The sequence below is a fragment of the Mastigoproctus giganteus genome, chromosome 12 (assembly GCF_048544385.1).
Source record: "Mastigoproctus giganteus isolate SK-2022 chromosome 12, ASM4854438v1, whole genome shotgun sequence".
Lineage (NCBI taxonomy): Eukaryota > Metazoa > Arthropoda > Arachnida > Uropygi > Thelyphonidae > Mastigoproctus > Mastigoproctus giganteus.
The window spans coordinates 138,690,370-138,716,860 of record NC_143586.1 but is presented as its reverse complement, the minus strand read 5'-3'; the positions used below and the strand labels follow the sequence as shown (position 1 = coordinate 138,716,860).

Genomic DNA, 26,491 nt, shown 5'->3' with positions numbered 1-26,491 from the left:
CTATGCTGTTTTGCCTTTTTCCAACCTTAGCATTGAAGTCCCCCATAATAATAGTGTAGTGGGTTTTCTGCTCATCTAGAAGACTCTCAATTTCGGTGTACATTTCTTCAACCTCTTCATCATCATGGCTCGATGTTGGTGCATAAATCATTATAACCTTTAGCTTGTATCTCTTAGAAATCTTGAGTATTAGTCTTGATACCCTTGGTGATGTGCTTTTGAATTCCAAAATGTTGTTTTTTAAATCTTTTATGGATCAGAAACCCAACTCCACCTTCACTCCTTTTACTGTTTCCATTGGTGTACAGCAGATTTCCACTTGATAAACTTATAAGTAATTCATTTCTTCTTCTTGTTTCAGCCAAACCGATGATATTCCAATTCACATTTTCTAATTCCTTTTACAGCTCTAATATCCTGTCTTCCCCGATGAGTGATCTTACATTATAACAGGCCAAGTTCAGTTTCCGTGCATGGTAGCCTGGTCGTACCCAGAGCTCTAATATCCTGTCTTCCCCGATGAGTGATCTTACATTATAACAGGCCAAGTTCAGTTTCCGTGCATGGTAGCCTGGTCGTACCCAGAGCACCCTCTGCTTCCACTCCTCTCGCTGCTGTAAGAGGGGGAGTGAAAGCTGCTGGGGACTGAGGACCATTTGTTTTGTCATGCTGTCATATGCTGGAGGGTTTGGTCTTTTCTTCTTCATGCTGACCAGGCGTCTTGAAGAGAACCACTCTACTCGTTCGTTGCCACCTTAGTGACATAACGGCTTACCATCGAGAAGGTGTGCATGAGTGGATTTTAGGGAGGCAGGTCAACCGGACTTCTCCTAAATCTTCTGTAATAGAGAGATATCGGATCCATCAGTGTTTTAGGCTGAGTGTCTGATAACACACGGCATACCTGTTCCCCTCTAAGCCCCTGTGGGGTATCAGGACTTTATCCATCATTTCATTTAATGGTCAGATTGGTGTAGGATACTGCTGAGTTCTTTCATATCCACCTTATTTCATGGGGTTTGTAGTCTTCCTTCCCATTAGATCCATTGTCTCCTTATTTTTATCTGTGGGATGCATTCAAGAGTTAGGCTTACTCAGATATCCATACTCTGAATGAAGTGGCCAAAAATACTGAAATGTATTTATGTTTGAATTGACATTTTTTTTTTTTTTTTTTAATTTTTAAATTTGTATCAAACGTTAAAAAGAGGGAATGCATGGATATTTCAGCATGTTCTGTTGTACGCTTTTAATTAAATTTCCTATATTTTTACTGGGTTGTATTTTAATTGGAAATTGTGTATTTGTGGGTAATGTATATATAATGCTACATTTTAAATACATAAATTTGTATTATATGTTGCGAAAGTTGAGAGACAGTAAAAGGAGAGAAAAATTGAAGATATAGCATGATGAAATCAGCACTACAGCAGAAAATAAAACAAGTTAGTTAATGTATGCAGTGCATTACATTTCAGGCTTGTTAGTAAATAGTAATAAATCATGATTTATAACAAAAAAAATAAAATAAAAAAAACAGCAATGACTTTTATGCATGAACTGAGAACATTTCATTTCTGCACATTTGCCACAAAGATAATAGTCAGTGCTTCGGCTAGGATATATGGATAACATATGTTGATGTGTATGAAAAAATAAATAATTGCTGGATTTCTATTGGTCAAATTTGAATGAAACTTGGCAAGACCCAATAAATCAGTGTGTTCTAAAAGAGCAATATATAAAATTTCATGAAACTCCATCTACTGGAAGTCAAGTTATTACATACGAATTGGAAAAAAATAATAATAGCAGTAATTGCCAGATTTCTATTGGTCCAGTTTTAATTTTTATAAGTTTTTACATTGATTTTTGGAATGACCTGCAATTGAAGGTAACTGGTATATACAAAATGACATTACAGCACTAGCAATTTTGAAGAACTGCTATCCATATTGTTGCAAATTAAAAATGTAAAAGCACTAACTGATGGCTTTAACTCTGAATTGTGTAGATATGCAGAAAATGTATGATAGGAATAATACTGATTGAAGGAAGCCCCAAAAAATATAGACATCAGTGAGAAAATTATGTATTGATTCTGTAATTGAGCTTAACCGGGCAGTAATCATGGTGGATCACCTGACAGGTGAGCCTCAAAAATAACATTCCTGCATTAACCGTCATCATCGCATTCGTTTTTCTAAATGTAACAGCTCTTAAATAGATTTTGTACGTCATTTTTTTTTTTTATAATATATGAAAATGCATGTTTATTTTTTTGAATACATTTGTATAGTCTAATAATCTAATTCCGAGTTGTATTCTTGGTGTTTTTCTTATTATGACTTTTAACCCAACGGTTTGATGGCACCCAAAATGTAGCAGAAATGTTGGTGGATCGTGGACAGGTGACCAACTTTCTTTTTAATTTCTGTAAAAAAAAATTTTTTTTTTTTTTTTTTTTTAATTTTATTTAACACATTTTGCTACGGGAATGCAAACTTACATCAAAAACTGAAATTTTTGTGCCTTAATGCTACTGTGTACATTCAGCTGCAGTCAATAAATGAGTATCATAAAAGGAAAGATACCTGATTGAACCGTGGGCTGTTTACATTATGGCTAGGATTTTATAGCACTCTAGACAGTGCGTCAATCACATTGGCTAAAGAATGCTATAAAAGCTGTATACTTAATTCACAGTTTCAGATGTTCTTTTCTTATGTTTAAGTTATTTTATCTAGTTTAGTATTTTCCACGAGAAGAAAAGGCAAAGACAATACTTGCTGAATTTTAATCCTTTGTGAAAAGTAAAAGTTGAAGACATTGAATGAGCACTTTATGTCACCTGATACTGAAATAGAATTCTATTCAGGTGATGCAGATTCTGATCTCTTTAAAAGATCATTTGTTGATTTAAAAATGCTCTAAACAACAGATGCCAGTGTCACTTGGAGTGATGATTCTTCACAGATGAAATCCCTTCCATTTACTAAAAAGCAGTGCCTACTTGTTACAGCACCCCAGAGAAGTGCCCCAAGGCATACATAAAGGACCCTTGAAAATACAGCTAGCAGTGAATATGTTAAACAATGTCAATATTTCATCTTTTAATGCATTGCATTACTTCAGTACTTATATATACTTTTTAAAGATATGAAAAAATAAATTTTTTTATAAAAAAAATTTCATTTTTTTTATTAAAAATTTTTTTTTCTAATAAAGGATATGAAAAAATAAATCTTTCATTTTAAAGAAATCTGAAAAAAAAAACACACTTTAAACAAAACTTCACATATGAACATGTGCATATATTTCTACTTATTAAGTTTATTGAATATTATTAAAACATTTAAAAAAAACATATACTAGTTACTTTTGTTTTCAGGTTTATTTCCAAATTTATATCAAATTTGGTCCCCTTCATATAGAGCAAAAATTTGAAACTACATATCTTGCTTCCTGTAGTGTAGCAATCATCTTGAGAAAAAATATATATATATATATTTTTTTCCATCTTTGTTAAAACAATAAGTTACAAAGACAGTCATGGGTCACCTGACAGTTTCTTACACACAATTTGTGTGAAAACCAAAAAAAATTACTTCAGAAAAATTTCAATGAAAGTTTGACTATATTTGGAAAGGTAGAAAAAATTTCAGATTTTTAACTTTTGAATTAACTCTTAATTCCTGTTTCAGCTAGCTATCTATAAGGATACCTAGCTGAAACAAGAATTAAAATAAATGATAAACTGCTAAACGTGCTTTTATTTACTGTTGCTGAGGTAACCACAGCAAATACAGAGTATAATTTACAAAAAGCAGCATTCCACTTGAATTCTACAAATAAAGAATTTGACTTGACCATCTCAACAGAAAAAATAAAATAAAACAACAAGAAGCAATTTTCTGGATAAGGTGCAGTAAGAAATGAAATTGTAGTAGATGACAGAACACTTAATTACTTGAGCTGTTCTGTAACACATTAAGGAAAGACAAAAATTTTAAAAAATATATTAAAAGTATGAAGTATAATCAATACTACAAAAACATTCTTCCAACATTATGGATGTGAAATTAGGTTACTGAAACAGCGATTAAAGATTCAAATCAGCCGAAATGAGGTTTATGAAGAGAACAACAGACTGTACATTCTAGATAGAAAGAGGATTGTAGAAATTTTGGAGGAACTGAATGTAAAATACAGGCAACCTCATATAACATGGTTAGAGAATTTTGGTAAACCTCGCATAACAGGGTATTTTTGTGCAGGGAAAACCCTGCTATTATGTTGGATGTAATTTTTCAACGTTTCCACTCTTTTTGAATCCCCGCTGTTGACTCGCTTATCAAAAAAAATTGTTGAGAAATCCCTGTATTTTATTTTGTTGGGAAATCCCTGTGTTACGTTCTGTGCTATTGAACTTGTACTTGTTAAACTTGTGGAAAAATTTAATTTCAGAGTTTTATTACTATTGGATAGCACACCAGGCCATCCAAAAGATTTAAGTCATCCAAACATTGAAGTTATGTGCCTACCATGGGATTCCGAATCTTGAAGTAATGGAGGCATGGAAACATTTCTCAGTTGTGGGCTGTATCAGAATCATAGCTTTATCGCTGAAAGAAGTAAAACCATCAGTGTTAAATGTGTGTGAAAAAATGTATGGCCAGAGTCAGTTCATTCAGGAAATATGATCAAACAGGCAGAAAATGGAATCTGTGGGATAGTAAAACTTGCTATGTCAGTAGGAGGGGAAGGTTTTGATGATATGACTACCAAAGCCCTCATGGGTAGCACAGTTGATAGAATCTCCCTCCTCCTCCCCACACCGGCTGGAAAAGACCCAAGTTCGAATCCCATCGATGAAGGGAGGAATTTTTGTGTCTTTTTCACAAAATGGCTGTTTGTCTTGCAAGGGTAGCATTGTTTTTTTTCTCGAAAACTCGAGTTTTTCATCCAGCAAAACAGAAAATCGACATGCAGTTTATAGACAATATACCAGAGTAACATGGCCTTAGTCGCTAAAATAAAAATAAAAAAAGATATGATTACTGAAGATGTTCAAGCATTACTGATAGAAAAAGAAGGCGTAGCAGATTTGGTGCAAATGGCATCATAGGTAAAATCAAATGAATTCAGAAATTCTAAACTCCCAAAATTTTACACTAAAAAGCATACGGGAAGGCATAACATTAGCTGAGCAATTAGAATCTTATTTTTTGAATGAAGACCCTTAGACCGAAAGGAGCAGAAACTTCAAAAATGCTTAGCTCCATACTATGAAAATTTCAAAGATCTATCAAACAAAAGCAAACAAACCCAGATTACCAATTTTTTTGAGAGAGCAGAAGATAAACAAAATCTAGATGCTGCAGAAGAAAGTTCAGAAGGTGAAGATATTCTGCAACAGAGAAAACGTTTTCATTTGATTGTGCTTAGCAGTGATGAAGAGGAAGAAAATTAAATGAATGTACATTATCTGACATATCTGTTTGTTCAATAAGTTTCCGATAGTTATTAAAAAAATGGCGTATTTTTGTTAGCTTTTGGAACATGTACATTTAGTAGTGGTTCTTTGTTTCATATAATACGGTTTTGCACTATGCGAGGTTTTGTAGGAACTTAACTACCGTGTTATACAAGGGTTACCTGATATATATACACACACACACACACAGGGTTCTTAAAATTAAAGTATACCTATGTAGAAGGCTCTGGAGCAAGTTCTAAGGCTCATACTGAAGAAAAATTTGGAAAACAGGTACAATAAAGAATGCAATCACCATTTATTGGGGAAAAAAATTTGTTACAAAATTTGTCATTATGCAAATAACATACATTATTTGCATAATCGTAAGTTATTGCCACAGCGCCACTGTTCAGCTCTACTGTACTGTATAAAACAAAACAATCTTTTCAAAATCATACAGTAAATGTTTGCCTGCACTACAGCAACAATGCAGCTGTGGCTATCAGAGAATTCCGGTGTCAGAAGCACATAAGGCATGGATCTATGACTGTTTGTGCTGTCTGCAAAATGATTGTGAAATTTGAAGCGATAGGACATCTTGGTGTTCAACCAGGTAGAGGTTGAAAATGAGTGGACTCCTCATGTTGAAGATGTGGTTGTTGTGGATTTATCAAGTCAATCTCCATGTGGTAGCACAAGTGTGCCAGCTGTTTCTCGTTAAGTGGATGTCCCATATTCCAACCGTAAGGCTAGTAATGTGTCAAGTGCTGCGGTACTATCCTTACAAGATGCATATGCTACAGCAACTAAAGCATGGTGATGCAGATATTCATTTTACATATGCAGTTCAGTTTCTGACACGAATGACAGTGGATATCATTTTGTCATGGAACATCCTTTGGAGTGGTGAAGCCCACTTCTGTTTAAATGGACAAGTGAATACACACAACTGTTGCATTTGGGCAACAGAAAACCCTCAAATTATCCAAGAGGTCCTGTTGCATTCTCCAAGTGACAGTGTGGTGTGGATTGACGGCCACATTCATGATTAGGCTAAATTTTTTTTGAACAGATAACACCGACTGGGCCCTGCACCTGTTCCGTCACTGGACAGCAATATTATGGAATGCTGGCAAATTTCACAATACCAGAGCTGTAACAACGTGGGTGCCTTCGGGATACCATATTCATGCAAGATAGTGCGCCACCCGACATCCTCTGTTGTGTTTAAAGATTGCTAAGGGCAACACCTTACAGATGAACGGGTCATCAGCCGTTGTTTCCAGACATCTTGGCCACCCTGATCACCAGACCTCACCCCATGTGACTTCTGGTTGTGGGGTTTTTTGAAGAACAACATGTATTGGTGGGGGAGGATGTCAAACTCTGGCAGATCTGAAAGACAGCATTAGACGTCATGTGCTGGCTATTCCAGTTGACATGTTACGTTCTGCTGTAGAAAATGCTGTTCTTCTAATGGAAACTGTTGTTGACCAAAATGGAGGACGCATTGAACATTTGTAGGGCTGTTCAAGTGATTTGTATTGCCACAGTGCCATATAGCGACAAATTTTGTAAACAGTTTTTTTTTTTTTTTCCAATAAATGACGAGCGCTCTCTTTATTGTACCTGTTGTTCATACTCTTCAGTACTAGCCTTAGAACTTTTTATTTTAACAACCTTGTGTATATATATATATATATATATATATCTTAGTTTTAATTTTATTTTCACTGTTAAGATTACTAAAAACGTATATTGTAAGCTTGACAATGAAAATAAAAGGTAATTTATATTTACAGTTTGTACCATAATTCTTATAGGTTTTTTTTTATTATTACTATTAATCTTTAAAACATGTATATTTCATTAAGTGATGAAAGAGAGAGAAGAATGGCTAAAAGACAAGCTACCAGTGAATTAACCCATGATAACTGGGATAAAGAAGATGAACTAGAAGAACCTGGTACCTTTCGTAAAGTATCTGTAACAGAACTTGAAAGTAGAGTTATCAAAAGAGCCAAAAGAAGAAATCCTATTTCAGTGAGTATAAATCACTTTCTAATACGTGGAATAAAATTTGCATGCTCATATACTCCTCCCACCCCAATCATTAGGTGAATGTGAGATTGTTGGGTTGATCTGTGTGCATAAAAAAAAAAAAAAAAATGCAAAACCTCACAATTCCTGTCATACACTTGATTGACATAAATATGAAATTTTGGATCTGCAGCAGTAAATTATAATGTGTAACGTACAGCCAGGATTTAAATCTTTGCATTTTTATGGTTTTTAGTGCTGATTTGATCTTTCAGAAGAGAATAATTTCACTTTAACAGAGAGCTATTTGTATTCTAACATTGTGTCCTTGTTCTAATTGCTTTTATGTGTTGGGGAAAGTATTTATTGTTGTAAGTCATCTTATGTTTATTGTGGGAAAATGATCCTTTCCCACAAATGCAGCATGTATTAAATTAAACCTAATTTTGTAGTCAAAAGTTTCTGAAGACCTTTCATTTTACCTTAGGGCTTCCCGAGATGCACATTGTTCAAAGGGACAAACTTTTTTGTTACTTTCGTTATGGAAGTATTTAAGTACTCTTACTGTGTGATAAGGATATTTTAAGGCAAAAGTGTTGAAAGCAAATCTTTTTCCATTACAGAAAATCTTGCTGTTTAGTCATGTTACATAGTAGTTATTAGCTCTCTTTGGCTATTATTAATTGTGATTAACATCTGGGCTTTCCCTGTTTTAGTTGAACATGAATGATTTGAGGTCTGTGAAACCACATTATCTTTAGAACTAACTGTGAACAGGGTGTTTGAAACATCCATAACTTTTGAACAGATTATTAACTTTATACTTAGCCATTTATATGTAGGGTGGAAAAATTTATTTCTTTAAAAAATTAAGACCTGCTCAATGTGAGAGGCCCAATTATAAAAACAATGTAATTGCAGCATGAGATAATATTCCAGCTCTTCTGGTTAAAGAAAGCTGTAAGTCCTGTCTCAGAGTGCACATGGCAAGTTTGCCAGTTTTTTGCCCTAACATGTGCCTGACTTTAGGTTTCGGTATAAAACACGAATACACTCATAGTTTGAATATTTGGTGGAGTATAAAGATTGGAGTAAAAGAGATTTCTCTTTTTTATTATTATTATTATTAATTGAAATATCATTCCTAATTATACATACATTGCTATGCTTTTTAGAATTGTCATGTGGTTCTCCATGTAGAATATAATGAAGGAAACTAAAAGTGGCATTCGGTAAAGCAGCTTAATTATCTGTTAGGGTAATTTTGCATAATTGCAGAATAAAACCAGATTCACATTCTCTAGGCCACATATTTTAAAGTCTGTGTGATACATGCACAATGGGTAGCATTTGCTAGCTTGCAGAGCTTAAACAAAAATAAACATTATGTAATACAGCAGATAGATTTCAAGGCCTGTTGAACTGCAATGGTGAGATATGGCACTGACGTGTCTTCTCTCTTTCTCTCTCTTCTTCCTCCCTCCCTCAGCCTTGTTTGTGTCATGGTGATTGAAATGGAAATAAGCTTTCTTAGTTCATTTATAATAAACATTGACAACTTCCCTACTGTACAGTCAGTTCTGCTATAACTCGGTACATATGTTTCTAAAAATCTCTGCATTGCAATATTTCGCACATTAAAAACAACAGGGCTTGTGGGGAAATGGGGATGGGGCAGAGCACTCAAAAAAAAAAAATTCTCAGTCTGAAAAGTAAAAAACTAAACAAAGTTAGAAACCCAATAAAATTGCTAACACAGGTTTAAACATCTCTTAAATTTCTAAAAAATAAATATTACAGTAAATGTAGCACTTTGCCTTGACAAGATATGTTTTGCTTGATTGATATTTTTGTTCACTGACATTTTGTTTGGTTTTTTTTTTTTTTTTTCTTGGATTGTAAAATTTAAAACAGTAAAAAAAGAAAAGCAGTTGATAACAATGAACATGACGCGCAAATTGCACAAGTGAGACAAGTTTACGAAGCTTAAAAAATAGGAATGAAGAGAAGATTCTGAAAAATTATTTATGCTTTTTATATGATTGAAGATTTCATGGAAGGGGAAATACATTTCACCATAATAACAAAAACTCAGAATTCCAGCTATCGGTATAATTGCAAATGCAATAAGATCATGTTTACTACCTGTTTATAATAGGTTGTGCTAACAGAAAAGTTCAATAAACCGGGAACTGCAAATTATTTTTGTTTTATGGTAGTGATCTCCAGAAATGTGCGCTTCCACTCATGCTATCCCATCTCATGAAATTTCTGTTTGAACGGAAAAACGTGAGTTGTCCTATACTATTCACTTATTATCTTGTGAATACAGAAAATGACAACAGTGTGTCTCTGACCAATATAGCTACAGTAAATGAAAATTATAGCTCTCACACATTCAACGTTTGACATTTTTTAAGCCTCGTAGACTTGTATGTATTGCTGCACAAGTTGCTACATTCAGCTTGGTGCCGAGTTTTGTGTTCACCTGGTGTTACTCACAGACGAGATCATGCATGAGGCAACATGAAAATCAGGTTATACTTGCATTGTTCCCTAATATATCAGTCACGTTGGAGCAAATTTACATTGTGAAAATGCACGTTATCAGAACTGACTGTACTTGCAATAGCATACCACTTTATTGTGAGGTATACATTATTGCCTAAATATCCACAGCCTTCTCTATATAGGAGAAGAAGTGAAATAGCAAAATAAATGGAAGTAACACAGGTTAATATAGAAACCACAGCAAAAAGGCAAGGACTAGAAAAAAATTTTACTCAACACTCAGTGTGTTGTTTTGCAAAAGAATTCTGAGTTTATTCATTGCCAGTGGTGATGAATAAACTCTCAAGTTCCTTTGCTTTTCTCACATAAAGAAATTCAAAAGCTTTTTAATTTGATCCAAAATTAAAGGCTTTGTCCATCGCTTATTTTTGTTGCTTATAGGACTGAATCACTGGTTATGTGAAAAGAATTGCTGTTAATTAGTTACTTACTTTTCACTTCTGTTAATCACAGAAAATCTTTTCTCCGAAGAATAATTTGATTTTCCCCCCAAAAAGAAAAAGTAAAACTGCAGCTTTGTCATTAAATTTGGTTTTTAAAATATTCTGCTTGTACTTTCATTCAAGAATTGGCAATCAGGTATGCTAACCTAAATTCCATGAAGTGTATAGAATTTGGAGTGTAAGAAATACTAAACATCGTTCTATTTTGTTTGTTACCACAGTTTTTCGTCATACTGTAAAATGTATTGTAAAATCTGGAAATGGCAATATGCGTACTTTATGTAAATGTGATTATTCCATTTAAAAATGGTTAAAAAATGTGATGTAATCATACATTTAAAAACAAGCATTAAGGCAACGTACACATACTATAGAAAGAAATGCAAAAATAGATGTAGCATGTCATAGTAATAATACTGTGATTTGAGCCCAGCGTTTATTATTATTATTTATTACAGAATGTAATCTTCCTTTGAGTTGTGCTAAATGTGCAGGCACATTCATAAATGTTTCACAGAGTGAAATAAAAACAAAAAAAAAAACAATTCTGGAGGAACAAAAACTGCAGACATTGTTAGTGAAATTGCATAGAATTGAAAAAAAGTGGCAATTGCTCTGCAAAATGTGCCACATGGGTGAATGCTTGGTAGACAATTAGCACTATATTAAAAGTGCTACTAGTCATGTTATTCTCACTTATGCAGAATGTCTATTCATGTTCCTTCCTTTCTTCTGGGATTACTATGGCAATTTGTTTGTTTCCTTTAAATGTTGTGCTATTTTTTTTTTTCAAAATCTGAACATAGCTCTTCAATCCATTTACTGAGGTCATTACTCCTAGATACTGCATGGTGAAGAATGCAATACTTAAATTTATGTTGTACCACTTCCATTTTGGAAGATGATTACCGTAGCAAACTAAATCAAAAGTGTGGAAAAAATTTTATTGATGCGTGTGACTGCATTGTGTACAAGTTGCCATTGAAAAATGTTATTCAAATAAAGGCAGAGGTATAAATTTAATCAGTTGGCAGTACATGGCCCTGGAGAGATTATTCAAGGCTCGTGGGGTACAGTTTTCCCCAGCATGGTCTCTGCTTGTTAACAGGAGAGACTGTTTAAACAGGGATTTGATACTCTCCAATAGCAGGTTTGCAAGAATACTTGCTGATGCTGTCGAGGTAGTGATTGGCAGGTCAGAAAACTGATAATTTGGGGGGGGGGGTACACAGACTAATAGCTTAACTACAGGCAGAGGCAAAAGGGTTCTTGCACTGCTGCTATTGGTACAAGCTGCAGCCTGGAAAGAAAGGTGTCTGGGACTTCAGGCCATCAGATGCAGACATTGTAGGAATAGCAGAAACATGGTATCACTCAGACATAAATGATGCTGAATTTGAATGTGGGGAGTATAATAAATACAGAAGAACAGGCAGAAGAGTTGGAGGTGTAATATTCTTAATTAAGAAGCATATTAAATCTAAGTCAGTGCATCCAGTTGATATGGGTGACGGGTGCAATGTTGAGTCAGTTTCGTGTGTTATAAGCTTAATGACTGTGATGAGTGTGCTAAACAGCTATACAGAGCTGCACGCACGCACGTGGTGTGCGTGTGCGCCATCAAATCATAATTGGGGATTTTAACTTTCCAGATGTTGACTGGAATTTGTGGGATGATACTAGCAAAACTTTTGTGGATTTCTTGGATGACTGTTTTCTACAGCAGCATGTTAGAGAGGCAACAAGAGAAGCAATACTCTCGATGTGGTTATCAACAGTTTCTTCAGGCATTAAGAATCTGCAAGTAAAAGACCCACTGGGTGGTCACGATTACAGTGTACTAATATGCGATTAAATTAAAGACATAGCTATTGTCAAGAGTAAAGGGAAAGATTTTTGCTTGCATAACAGGGACTACAGTGGTCACAGACAGCTTTTAAAATCTATGTAGTGAGACCAACTGATGATGTTACCAACAGCAAATCCTAAATAGGAAACATGTAGGAAAGTAATTGTAGAAGCTACTAGGCTTTTCATACAAAATAAATACTATTGAATGCTTAGACCTAAACGGATGTCAGATTAACTATTGAGATATGCATCAGAGAAAAAATGTGCATAGGACGCATATAAATTATCATGTGATACAGAAGTGTGTAGATATAAATTAGTCTGTAATCAATTCACAAAGGAGGTTAGGCAAGCTAAGGAAGGTTATAAGAAGTTGTTGTTATTTTGGTTTTTAGGAGCATTAGCAACTAAGGCCATATTGCTCCGGGTATATGTGGTGGTCATTCCCTGACCTTTCTGCATCCTCCATGGTTGGTGGACACGTGCTCGAACCCCAGTCTAATCAAGTGTGTGCTGAGCACTGCTGCTCCTGCCCACCTGGCTACGGAGGTGCCATTATAAGAAGTCTCTGGCAAAGAGTCCAAAAAAAAACTGGAAAGACTTCTATGCTTATTAACAGTAAAAGGAAGGGATTGATTCACATTGGGCCACTTGATGGCTGTGGGTTAACTATTGATGATCCTACTCAGTTTACCAACAAATTGAATAGGTATTTTGCATCTACATTCACATGAGGAATTCTTTGGGGAAGGAGATGGCATGCAATTATACTTCAATCACAGCATGGATTTATTGAGGTCTTATCTAACCAATCTGATAGGTTATTATGATGCAGTGACCAAGGAATTGGATGCAAATAATAATTTTGACATCATATACTTGGATTTCAGCAAGGCTTTTGATACTGTTGCACATAAAAGACTGCTGTACAAACTGGAGCACTGTGGCATTAAGAGCAAGTTATTGCTGTGGGTAAAAGGATGGTTAAGTGGAAGAGTATTATTAGTAGAATTCCCCAGGGCTCAGTTCTGCATCCAATGTTGTTTTCAATATTAGTGATATTGATGAAAGTATATCAGGCTTAATGTCTAATTTTGCAGATGATGCAAGGGTTGGCAGGATGGTTAATGATAGTCATCAGTGTGAGCTACTGCAACAAGATCTAGAAAAATTGGGTTGATTGGCTGAAAAATGGCAGCGTTGAATTTTAATATTGACAAATACGAAGTGTGTGATACTATACTCGGGGTAGTGGAAAATTAAAAAGACCTGGTGGTAATTGTGCCATCAGACATGTAATTCTCTGATCAGTGCAGACATGCTGCCAGAACAGCTTGTGAGGTTTTGTTAATGATATACAGAAACTTTGCTAGCAGGAATAAGGAATTGGTTATCCCTTCGTGCAAGGCCATGGTTAGGCTGCATCTTGAGTATATATAGTTCTGGGGACCCACTTTAGGAAGGATGTAGATTTGCTGGAACAGGTGCAGAGAATGGCAACCAGATTGGTGAAGGGAAAAAAAGTGTGATTTTACCTAGAAAGGCTTCAGTTCTGCAAATTGCATGTGACGAGACCAGGCACCTGCGCGGTGATCTGATTGAGGAGTTTAAAGCCTTGAAAAGATTAAGTGAACTGAATGTTAATAGCATTCTTCCACTTGCTGAGACTCCAGTCCAGAGCCTTTACATTGAAGCCCACGAATCTCCCTTACATCTTCGGAGGAAAACATTGCTTTTGATGTATGCCGCAAAAATCTGCAGTCTTCCTTCTCACCCTAATTGGAGATGTCTGTACAATACTGAATGGGGGTCATTTTACAACAGTAAACCAAATGAAAACAGACCTGTTGCACTTAGACTTAAAGAACTAACTCAAACGTGGAATATAGAAATCAGCAATATATATCAGGACATGACACCACCTGATCCACCGTGGACAAATATCCCTGCAATTTACGATGACTATTTCCAACAGTGGGGAAACACCTTGTCTCCCTTCAATATCACACAGTTACATGAAACTCACTCTGCTTCTAATTCACAGGCCTGTAAGATCTATACAGACAGATCAAAAAACTGAGACCCAAGTAGGTGCTGTGGCAATCTTCCCGTCATTCACCACTTCTGTCTCATTACCTGTAGAATGCAGTATCTTCACTGCTGAGCTTTATGCTATTAACTTGGCTCTAGATCACATTACTCAACTTCTAATTTCACCTGCCTTAATATACACTGACTCGCTCAGTGCTGTCTCTGCCATAAATAGTAATACCAACTCCTCTCACCCTGTAATAAAACAAATCCATTCTAAATTACTTGTGTGTAATGAGTCAAACCAAACTGTGACATTCTGCTGGAACCCAGGGCATTCTGGAATAGCAGGAAATGAAAGAGCAGATCTTGCAGCCAAACAACCAGATACTACTCTTTTGCAGACTTTTCAAACTCCATATACTGATTATAAACATATTATCCATATGTTTATGTTACAATAGCTGGTCACTAATCTGGAGAGGTTATCAAGGAAACAAACTATACCAAATAAAACCAGATCACAAAGCTGAGGCTCTCCAGCTTCCAGAGAAGCAGACGAGATGAAACAATTTTAGGAAGTCTCAGGAATACTCATCTCACTCACCTGTATCTATTAACTAATGACAGTGTTCCCCGGTGTACATCATGTCAAGTACAACTGACCATTTGCCATTTGTTAGTGGACTGTCCCCACTTTCAAAACATCCTCGCTTAGAAACCTTTAAATCAATTGCTAATACACAGTCATCAATAAATTTATTGCAGATTCTGGGAGATAATCCTAATAAAAAAGAACTATTTACTTTCCTAAACCGGATAGGAATATATCATAAAATATAGTTATTATTTCATATTCACCATTTAAAAGACACAATATGTCCCTAGCAGCCTATGTGTCATTAAACCCAACTTGCTGAGACTATACGCGTGCACGCACACACACAAGGGGGCACGAATCAAGTAGGATTGTTGCAGGATAGATGTGCAGAAGTTTTCCTTCAGTCAGCAGGTGGTTGTTTGTTGGAACAGCTTCCATCTGTTGTGGAAGTGAATGGGTTGAATAAATTCAAGGAAGAACTAAACAAATTCTCGGAGTGTATGGATGGGTGAACTGTGTTTTTGGTTGGTTTTTTTTTTTTTTTTTTTGCTGATGTACAGTATACTTGCTAATCCACATTAATTGTGGATTGGGGGATGTCATACAGATGAAGCGATAATCCAGATCAGTGAAGCAGAGATTGCCCTAAAAGACAAAAAACTTAGAACACAAATAAATAGAAAATTTAACGATATAGTTAGTGCTGATGAAAATAAATAAAAAAAAAATGACTGTAGAGCCTTTATTTAAAAACCAGAAAAGATGCATACTCCGTTTGGAGTGTGCATCTTTTGGCACGTTTTGGTCTCGGATCAACTTCATCTACATCTTCCCAAAGGCATAATTTCGCACACTTTCAACTGGATCACGTTTCCTCAAACAGTTTGAGAAGGCAGGGACATCAAATTTTAAAGCGATTTTCTTTTATTTTAACACCGCGATGTACACTATTAAGCATTTCCACTTTTTCACACTACACTCAAGGATTTTCTCTTAGACATTGTAAGGTTACTTGCACAGAAGTTAAAACAAAGCTGAAATTAGGGACCACTTGTAACTACCATGTAAACAGAAACAGGTGAAATTTAGTGAAAGTGTGGATAACTCATTTCTTTGAAACAACAGATGAATTTCCAAGATAAAGGAAAATCACTTTCTCCTAATTCTATAATAGGGTGCTTACGGTAGAAAATAGGTTGACCAGAGCCAATGCCCACGTTGGGAATATGCCTTGATCTTTGCCAATGGCTGTGGACAGCTGACCAACAAGACTTTTCAGCATAGTAGTGTATAAGTTGTATAGGTTTTACTTCTTTTTAGCCATTGCTGGACAAAGGCCTCTCCCAAACTTCCATCTTTTTCTATCCCATGCCATGGTTGGCCAGTTTCCTTCTGCAGGGTTTTACAGGCACCATTAAATTGCAAAATGTTTTGACCCTTAATTCGTGGAATTAAAGCCTTTAGCTATTAAAAGCTGAAGGGATTAATGCTTAATCCTTTTAGCTCTTAATTCGTGCTTTCCAGCATCAGCTCTATTGCCTAAAGGCCAGAGGTGCGAACAATGCATGAGCAGGTCTCTCGAAATCAGTTTATTATATGGAAATTTTCTTCATTATAGGGAAACTATTTTCAATGTAATGACCAAGGGGAAATCAAAAAAGGTCGCTGCATAGAATTTTTGGCTATGTGGAAGTTCGTTCTGAATTTTTAATTTATTTTTTTTTTTTTGTTTAGAAATCGCGAAAATGATGATTAAATGCAAAACAGTTGTGCTTTCATTGAACAAAAACTTGAAATTATTCAAAAGTTTGAAAATGGTGCATGTGTTAAATCTGTAATGAATTATTATAATGTTGGTAACCAAACCGACGAAGGTAAAGAAAGCCTGCACGAGAAGCACGCAAAAGTTCGAATAAATTTACTGGTAAAAGTACTTTGCCATAGCGACATTTGTATTGTTGGCTCAGTAAACATACAGTGGGTGTTATCGGTCAGGAGTAGAAATTGAATTCCATGGGAGATTGAAACCCTCCTGAAGTGGAGGGGATAACCTGACCTTTTTTCTTTACAATCACTGGTGGACTAGTGGATAAATTGTTTATTAAGAAAAAAAAAAAAGGCAAAGGAGAGGCACAGCAATCTTTGAAAAAGTTTACCAGCGAAACTACATTACGAACATTTTTTACGATGCCAGAACTTCTAATATGACTCTGTTTGTGATTCAATTAATGATCCTAAAGAAAAACGGTCAGGTTACCCTCCCCCCACTTCAGGAGGGTTTCAAGCTCCCAGTGGGATTCAACTTCTACTCCAGATCGATAACACCCACCATCTGTTTACCGAGCAAGCAACAATACAAATGCCGCTACGGCAAAGTACTTTTACCGGTAAATTTCATTGAACTTTTGCTTGCTTCTCGTGCAGGCTTTCTTTACTTTAGCCACCAAGCCAATATGTGACATCATAAAAAAAATAAAGGGAATATGATAGATTTTGCAGGCACATTTGATGGCATTAAAGGCATAGCTCTCAGAAAAACGATGAAACCATCTGCAAAGGACTTCAAGGCAAGGGTTGTGTGGATGGGTTTATGTAATTGTAGCCAACAATTACATAAATCCATAATATATAAAATATGTTAACTTAGATGCATATATACATCTAAGTTAACATAAGCAGTTATACCGGTCTGTTTGTCTGTCTGTCTACGGAATTTTTCATATTTCAATCCTGATTAAGTGTAACTGGATTAGCTAGGGTTTACTGTATAAGCTTGCTTTCGTGCATCATTTACTATTGCTGCTGCTGCTGCTACTACTTTTTACATAATTTTCAAATTTGAAACTTTGTGGTCAAGCTCCCAGTATCTTTCAATGTTTTTGAAGATGAAGAAACAGATGTAGTAGTAAATATTTTGCAGTATTAGTTCTGTCAGCTTCGGTGTGACCAGATGCTGTTATGAAAGGGGGGAAAAAAAAAACAATTAATATACAGTGATCCTTGGTTGGAGAAGTGACAAGTAAGCATGAAATATAACATTATGCTTGGCACTCTGACAATTGTCATAGCAAAACTGAGTGTGAGAGGATATCATCCAGGTGAAAATATGAAAATGCACTTCAAATCTCTTTCTGGTGAAGCATTAGCATTAGTAGAGGTGTATGATGCAAGAAAGCAAGCTTATGCGGCATCAGACAAAAAAAACTCTCCCATTTCACCCCTCCGTTCGTTCCAAGTACCTGTCCAGCTCAGCCTTAAATTTATTTAGGCAAAGGATGGAAGTCTGTTCCACCAACCAACCACCCGCTGGCTAAAGGCAAACTTCCGCACATTTATCCTACATCTGTCTTTTCTAAATTTGAATTTATTCCCTCTCAAATGATTATTCTGATTAAGAGAAAGAATTCCATTAGCATTGAGCATGCTCAAACCATTCAAGGCTTTATACACCTCAATCAGACCACCTCGCAGGTGCCTAGTCTCCAGACACTTTAATTTGCAAAATTTAAGCCTTTCTTCGTAAGAGCAATCCTTTGTTCCATTCACTAATCTTGTTGCCCTTCTCTGTACTCGTTCCAACAGCTTTGGAAATACCCTTTACAGCTGAGTACACACAACAGGACCATTGTTATAAATAAAATGTTGACAGGTTTAACAGGACAAAGTCTGCAACAGTGTCTTCCTTGAAGCAGTGATTAATGGTACAGTTCATAATTAGTTGATGTCCAGCAGACCATTCAAACAAAAATTCGTAAACAGAAAAATCTTAGATAAACTAATGTTCAAAAGTATACAATACTGGTAAATTTAATTTGAAGTCCAAAATCAGGATTAAAAAAAAAATCCTGTTGTAATTGTTTTTTTTTTTTTTTTTCCTGAAAATATTCGGCTTTCCCCTTGCTGTTTATGAAATCATTTCCCTCCTTTCCTCCTCCTTCGAATTACCAAATCTCCAGGAACTGCTGGAGGTGCACATTGCATATGCACTGTGTCCTGACTGCAGTCAGGATACAGCATATGCAATGAGGCCCAGATTCTCCTGTGGGTACAGTGCCACATGAAATGCCTTTTGTATTTGTTATGCACATGAAGAGAGAAGGTGGGGAAATCAAATGGAAAATTTGCATCTGTTGGGAAAATTTGAATGCTTGAAGAAAAAGGCCATTACCTTCAAATGAATTAAATCTGGGATCATCAAATATCTAGCTGCCCATATTAATGTTGGAGCCCACCCACCTTCCTGCATCTGGCTGCACTGTGAGATTGCCATTAGTGGGATGTGCTGGTCTCACAGGAGGTAGTTATTCTTGGAGACTGTTGTAAAGAAAATGGGGAATTTATGTGAGGATTGTCTGCCAAGGGTAAAAGTTAATGTTCTTAATAATAAAATTATTATTAAGAATAATCAATCTGATGATTACTTAACAGGTATAGGAGTGTTGAGTAAAACATGAGAGTTGCCATTAAATTTGAAAGTGCCTTAAATTCAGCACTGAAGAAATTATGCAAGGCTCATGGGATAGAATTTTTCTGGTCTGTACCTGTCTCCTCTGTTAACTGTTTTTACAGGGATGCGATACACTTAGATAGAATAGGTGCAAGAATATGCTATTGATACATACAAGAGGTTTCAGATTTGAGTGTATGGTTTTCTGCCAAGGGAAACTTCAACGTACATATAAATAAGATTACAGCAAAGGCCTCCAAATCCCTTGGACTACTTAAAAGAATCTGCTTTGACTTTTCCAATATACAACTCATAAAAACAGCATGTATAATGATCATCAACCCAATACTTGAATATGCCTCACAGATCTGAATCCTCATACCAAAATACTTATAAAACAACTGGAACACATTCAGAAATCCATAGTCAGTTTCTTAGTGTACAAGTCTAGGTTGGAAATGGGCACAAAATCTTATTATGAATGGTGCACTCACTTCAGGATGGTACCACTCTCCCAAAGAAGGGCTGTGGTGGACTGCAAAATCCTGATGCATCTCGTGGCTGGAAAGCTGGATGCCCCCAACTGCTCTACCTAATCAATTTTAGCTGCCCTCCAAGAGCCTTGAGAAGACACAATCTGCTGACACTAGAGCCATTCAGAACTGATAATCTTAAATTCAACTGTTTCAATAGAACTGCAAGATTGCTAAATGAATCCAACATTAATAATCTAGCTGAAGATACCAATATTAAAAAAAGAATTACAAAGGTTCTATAATCAAGTAACTAGAAAATGAGAATAAACATTGATTAAATAAAAAATATGTACATATTAACTATAAATATTTCAATAAATAATGAAAATAAAAAATATATATATAATAATAAATAATACAATAAAGTATCAAAAATAATGGATAATTATAATCATAATATAATTCACTCAGAGTAAACTATAAATTGTGATCAAACAAGAAAATGTAATAACAAAGGTGCTTAGAAATGCACAAAGCTCTGTCACCCCAGATTTGCCTAAATGCAAATTGTCTGTAATACAATGGAATAATATATATATACCATTTATATATATTATATCCCATTTATTTATTTATTTATTTATTAAATAAATAAATGGGATATAATATATTAAATATTAATAAGCTCTGTCGCCACAGATTTGCCTAAATGCAAATCGCCTGTAATATATGATATTCCACTGTATATGCTGTATTGTATTCCATTTATTTATTGATTAAATAAATACATTGGATAAATATTATAAATACAGATCTATTAAATAAATATCTGTATTTTTATTGTTATATTCCTCCTCCGTAAGGCTTTGGCTGTTTTTAACAATGTAATAAAAAAATTCATTGTTAAGTTGATTAGAAAATTGTTAGTTTGGGATAATACACAGAGCTAATAATTTAATGGTAGATACTAATTCAATTCTTCTGGACGTGCATAATCTAAGAAGCAAGGTGAAGAACATGCAGCTAGCAATAACATTAGCTCTGTGAGAGTTAATAAAAGCATTGACAAGAACACATTTGTTCACATTATACACTAATGCTAGTAGCATAGTAAATAAATTTCATTAATTCGAAGTATTTTTTAAATTAACAAATGCTGACATTTTAGGTATAATTGAGCTGTAATGTCATTCTGGTAAATATAATGTGCACAGAGAGGACAAATGTGACAGAAAGAGAGGAACCATTGATTAAGAAGCACATTGTAAAACAGGAACAGTACAACCAGTTGACATAGGCCAGTGTAATAGAGCATTTTATTCATCCCAAACTGGCTTGGGGAAAAAAAAGAAAAACGTATATGATGAACAATTGTGAAGAGCATGATGAACAATTATATAGACAGAGTAGGCCAGAAAATCAGAGTATCTTGTCAAGAGGGATTCAACTTTCCCAATTGAAAGTATATATGAAAATATAGACCTCTGTAGCCAAGTAGTCAGGAGCAGGAGTGCATTGAGTAGACTAAGGTTCAAGCCCTTAACTGCTAAATACAGTCAATCTGATGTTTAAAACAACTGAACTTTATTCTTCTTTTTACATAAATATATAATAATAACTTTATTTATCACCAATTTGCTATACATACAATGAATAATTTCCAGAGGGTCTGTTTTGTGGTCCCAAGTTTGGGAAATGCTGCTGTAGTGGATTGACAATGACTGTAGATTTATTTATATGAATATAAATGAAAGTATTTCATTATTCACTATTAACTTTGAAAACTTTAATTATGAATCATCATTTAAAAAGTTGCAGCTATTAGTGCTTTTTAAAAGTAATTTACACAGTATATGTGGGGATAAAGAATTGGCAATTATGTTAAGTTATGGAAACTGTATATCTAGAAGGCAAACAGAATATTAGTATTCTTTGTATTTATAAATGGGGTGGAAACTTCATATCATGATCAGACTTAAACATACAGAGCTAAGATATTTCCCAAGTTTTTGACACAGAAATTGGAATGGCTGCTTATTCTGGCAGCAAATTCAGTTATAGTTCTGGATAACTAAATGAGTGATTTTATTATGTAGATATCACAATTTCAAATGATGAAGATTTTACTAAGATATTTCTCTTTGATTAATCTAACCAGAGCATCGATATAAAATAACTGATGAGAGAGGCTTCTGTCATAAAAGCTCTTAAATAGAATTGATAAATTGCTAAATTAAACCTGATAAATTTGCCAAAAACAAGAAAAGTATATATGAATCTTCTAGGGAGCATACGAGGAGCGGTACAAAAGTAATGCCTCCTATATATATATATATATATATATATTTTTTTTTTTTTTTTTTTCTCAGAAAATTTAGTTCCTGCCATCAATTAATCCTCGGTTATTAGTAAACACACTTATTTTTCCATAAAGTCACCATTTTCTATGTACTTCTGCCATCTCTAAGTCAGACACTGTATTCCGATCCTGTAAAAGTCCTTACTCTTGCTCCGGAGGGCTTCGTGAACACTGTGCTTGAGCTGGTCGTCATCCGCAAAATGGGTTCCACTGAGTGTGTACCCTTCATCGGGTCTCAGAAGTGATAGTCGGAATGTGCAAGATCTGGGCTATGAGAGGGGTGAGGAAGAACTTACACCCCAGTTTTGCATTGGCCTCCATCATGCACAGACTAGTGTGGGGTCGTGCATTGTCGTGGAGAAGAAGAACCTTGTTAAGGTTTCTGTCCTGTTGAGCTCTACGGATGTGGGCTTTCAACTTTTTCAATGTTTCCACATATCGATCTGAGTTGATCAGCACATTGATCCAGCTCTTGTCGTCTGTTGTAACTGAGGTTACTGTCTGCTTCAGGGCTTGTCAACAATGTCACTTTCCTCACTCTTAAAGTGTCTTACCCAACATCTAACTGTATTCACATCTATAGTATTGTCACCATGAACATTTTTGAGATGCATATGGATTTCGATAGGCATCACTTCTTCCTTAGTAACAAATTCAATCACCACTCTTTGCTTGATACATATATCTTTAACATCCACCATTTTGAACTATCCGTGTGCTGCACTTATGAGACCGATCACAGCGCCACTCAGTATGGTGAAACTAGAGACCTCTAGTGACCACTCAATGACAAGCAAAATGATCTACGGTGCCACGTTTGAAAGCAAAAAATTAGGAGGCCTTACTTTCATACCAGTCCTTGTACTAAAAGCACCTGCTTTGTCCCCCCTTCTTTGTTGTTCTCTGATTACATTGCCTTAGAGAAGCAGTTGTGTATTTATTTATATTTGGGTATCCTTCAAGTATTAATTAAGCTTATTCATATGCTTTACTTTTTATGTTTTTCAGGAAAGCCAAGCTAGTCCATTTGCTCAATTTAAGGGCTTTGTTACTAAACCATCAGGAATTATACCGGATTTCAGTTGTATTACAAGTTCAAAGTCAACTCCTGTTACAAATGGTGCTTCTGAAACAAAGCAGAATGGTTCGCTAGGCTCAGTAAATAGTTTTGCTTCCATCACGGGTGAAGATAAAAGCTGTAAACTAAATGAAAAATCAACAGGAAAATGTGGGGAACAGGTCCGTGATGAAGAATATTATACACTTTTGAAAGCATTAAATGAAAGCTTTGTGAAATGGGTTCAAACGCATTTGGCCAAAAATCCCTATTGTGATTACACACCAGTATTTAAAGACTACGAGAATCATTTTAAAATGTTAGACAAGAAGTATCCTCGCACAGAACCAAAATCATTAGATAAAACCATATCAAGTGGCTCTGCATCAAACAAAAGAAAGAGCCCATCTCCAAGTACATCAGCTACAGTTGCCTTTAGTTCAAAACATAGTTCAGGTAAGTGTAATCCATTTAAATATAAATGGAAGAATCATTCTGTTTGTTCAAGCATATCAGTAGGGATTAAATATTGTAAATAGTCATGGGTTATTTACACATAATTTTAATTAACAAATACCAACAGAATTTGGCAAGTTAATAAATATAATATAGCATATTATGCTAAATAAACATTTCTCTATCATATATCAAGAAAGTCACTATTACTGTTTTTTATACAAAATTATTCCTAAAGTACTAGAAAAAAATTCATTAAACTTTACAAATATACATTGGTACTTGATATAAAAATAATGATATTGTCAATGGAAATAGTAATTGACAAACATACACTGGTGTGCAAAACTTAAGGACCAGTCAGGTTTTCACCTGTGGCTTCTCATAGGAATGACCTGGATTTGAGAAAAGCATACCAAAGGCACCTCGTGAAGTACAGAAATGATGAAGGAAACACCACCGACACAACATTGGAAACAAAACGGTACAGAGGGACTTTATTCAAAAATGGTAACGTAGCACTGGCTGCCATGATACAGATGCATCACTGCCAAAGATGGAACAAGGGGAAGCGGTGGTCCTCAATAAGAGATATGGCCACTCCTAATGTCGATGCAGACTTTGCACCGCCTGTCCATACTTAGAACAATGTTGTTGATAAGTTCTTGCGGTAACATTGTCCATTCCTTTGGTGAACATTTTCTGGTGGGTGTGGACGTGCTACTAGGCATCTCCCCAGAGCGTCCCATATGTGTTCGGTGGGATTTAGATCGTGGGGGAATGGGCAGGCCAATTCATACGAACAATGTCCTCCCTTTCCAAAAGCATATCAACAGCTGCAGTTCGTTGGGGTAGGGCATTATCATCCATAAACACGAACTTGGGGCCAATGGCACCTCGGAACAGACACACACATGGGGAAGGATTACCTCAGTGCAGTAGCATGAACTGGTTACAGTACTGCCTTCCAGTATCAGGAGTTGTGTACGTCCATCAAAGTTAACGCCTCCCCAGACGAAAGCACCTCGATCCCTTTCAGTGATGTTTGCAGGTGATGCCGTGTGCCAACCTCTTGCCAGATTAGCTGACATACAGAATCGCTGCTGAGACTGAATCTACTCATCAGTAAATATTTTGTGGTTGTAACCTTTAGAAATAGTGCTGGTCCTTAAGTTTTGTACACCAGTGTACTATCCAGATAGTGTTATTAATGGAGTCTCCCAGGGTTCAGTGTTAAGTCCATTGTTGTTTTCTATATTTATTAATGATATGGCTTAATGTCTAAGTTCGCAAACAATACGAAGGTTGGCAGAGTTGTTAATGATGCTAATGACAGTACACTGCTGCAACAGGATCTAGAAATGTTGAGCAGATGGGCTGAGAGGTGGCAACTGAAGTTTAACATTGACAAATGTAAAGTACTGCATATGGGTAGCAATAACCCCAGGGTAACATATCAACTGTGTGGTACTGCACTCAGGGTGGTAGAGAATGAAAAAGATTTAGGGGTAATTGTGCAGTCGTAAGTTTTCTGAACAGTGCAGACAGTCTACAAGAGTAGCTCATGGTGTCTTCCCAATGATATACAGGAATTTTTCTAGCAGGGATAAGGATATCATTATCCCCTTGTATAAAGCAGTTGTCAAGCCACACCTTGAGGTGTACAGGTCTAGAGGCCTCATTTTAGGAAGGATGTAGAGCTGCTGGAATGAGTACAGAGAAGGGTGACAAGATTAGTGAATGGAACAAAGGGTTGTTCCTACAAAGAAAGGCTTAGGATTTGCAAATTACAGTGTCTGATGACTAGGCATCATTGAGGTGATCTGATTTAGGTGTATAAGGCCTTGAATCTTTTGAGCTAACTCAATGGTGATGAGATTCTTCCTCTTGCCCAGATTAATTACCTGAGGGGAGACAAATTCAAATTGAGGAAAGACATTTGTAGAATAGATATGCAGAAATTTGTCTTTAGCCAGCGTGTGGTTGATTACTGGAACAAACTTCCATCTGTCGTTGTAGAAGTTGACAGCTTAAATAAATTCAAGGCAGAACTAGACAAACATTTGGAGCGAATGGATGGGTGAATGGGAAGTTTTTTTTTTTTTTTTTTTTTGCTGATGCTGTATAGTGTCAACATCCCACACCATGCCAGCTAGGTAAAGCTACAGCATAGTGTGGAGTACATATTCTTAATAGGAGCCATGCCCTCTCACAGATAAGCCCAGTTTTTCAGTAGTAAACTTTGGTGGTTGTATAAGCTTACTTTCTTGTATTGTATGCCTCTACTAATGCTAAAGCCTCAAACTGTGAAAAATTCAAGCTTTGAATTTCATAGTTTGAATCATTCATAACAGACTTCTTTAATGGGGAAGCGTTACTTATTCAAAGTATAAGAGAAAGGCTTGTTGCAAAGAATTCCACAATATGAGAAGTTATTATAGTGATGCCATGTACAAACTTCAGTTTGTCTTAAAAATTCGATTATTCACTGGTCACAGCCTGAATTTTACTAACATTGTTATAGCTTGAATTTTTCAGTTTGAGGCTTTCAGCTCTAAAATTTTATTAGTTTAAAATAATGTCCTCTGTTTAGTATAAATAAAGAAGAACGATTATATGTAATTATGGAAAAGACAGTTTTAACAGACCAGACCAATGTGATTTATGGCATTTTGGAAAT

General features: G+C 35.6%; 1 protein-coding gene across 7 annotated transcripts in view; it reads left to right on the top strand.

Annotated features, from left to right (window-relative positions):
- Nup50 (nuclear pore complex protein Nup50) overlaps positions 1-26,491 on the top strand; it is a 141,201-nt gene that overhangs the window by 42,227 nt on the left and 72,483 nt on the right. For all 7 annotated transcript variants that reach the window (XM_090386815.1, XM_090386813.1, XM_090386812.1 and 4 more), the window contains 2 exons: positions 7,354-7,522; positions 23,307-23,811. In XM_090386815.1, the coding sequence (XP_090242941.1) occupies positions 7,373-7,522; positions 23,307-23,811 (655 nt within the window). In that variant the 5' untranslated portion in view covers positions 7,354-7,372. The remainder of the gene's footprint in view (positions 1-7,353; positions 7,523-23,306; positions 23,812-26,491) is intronic.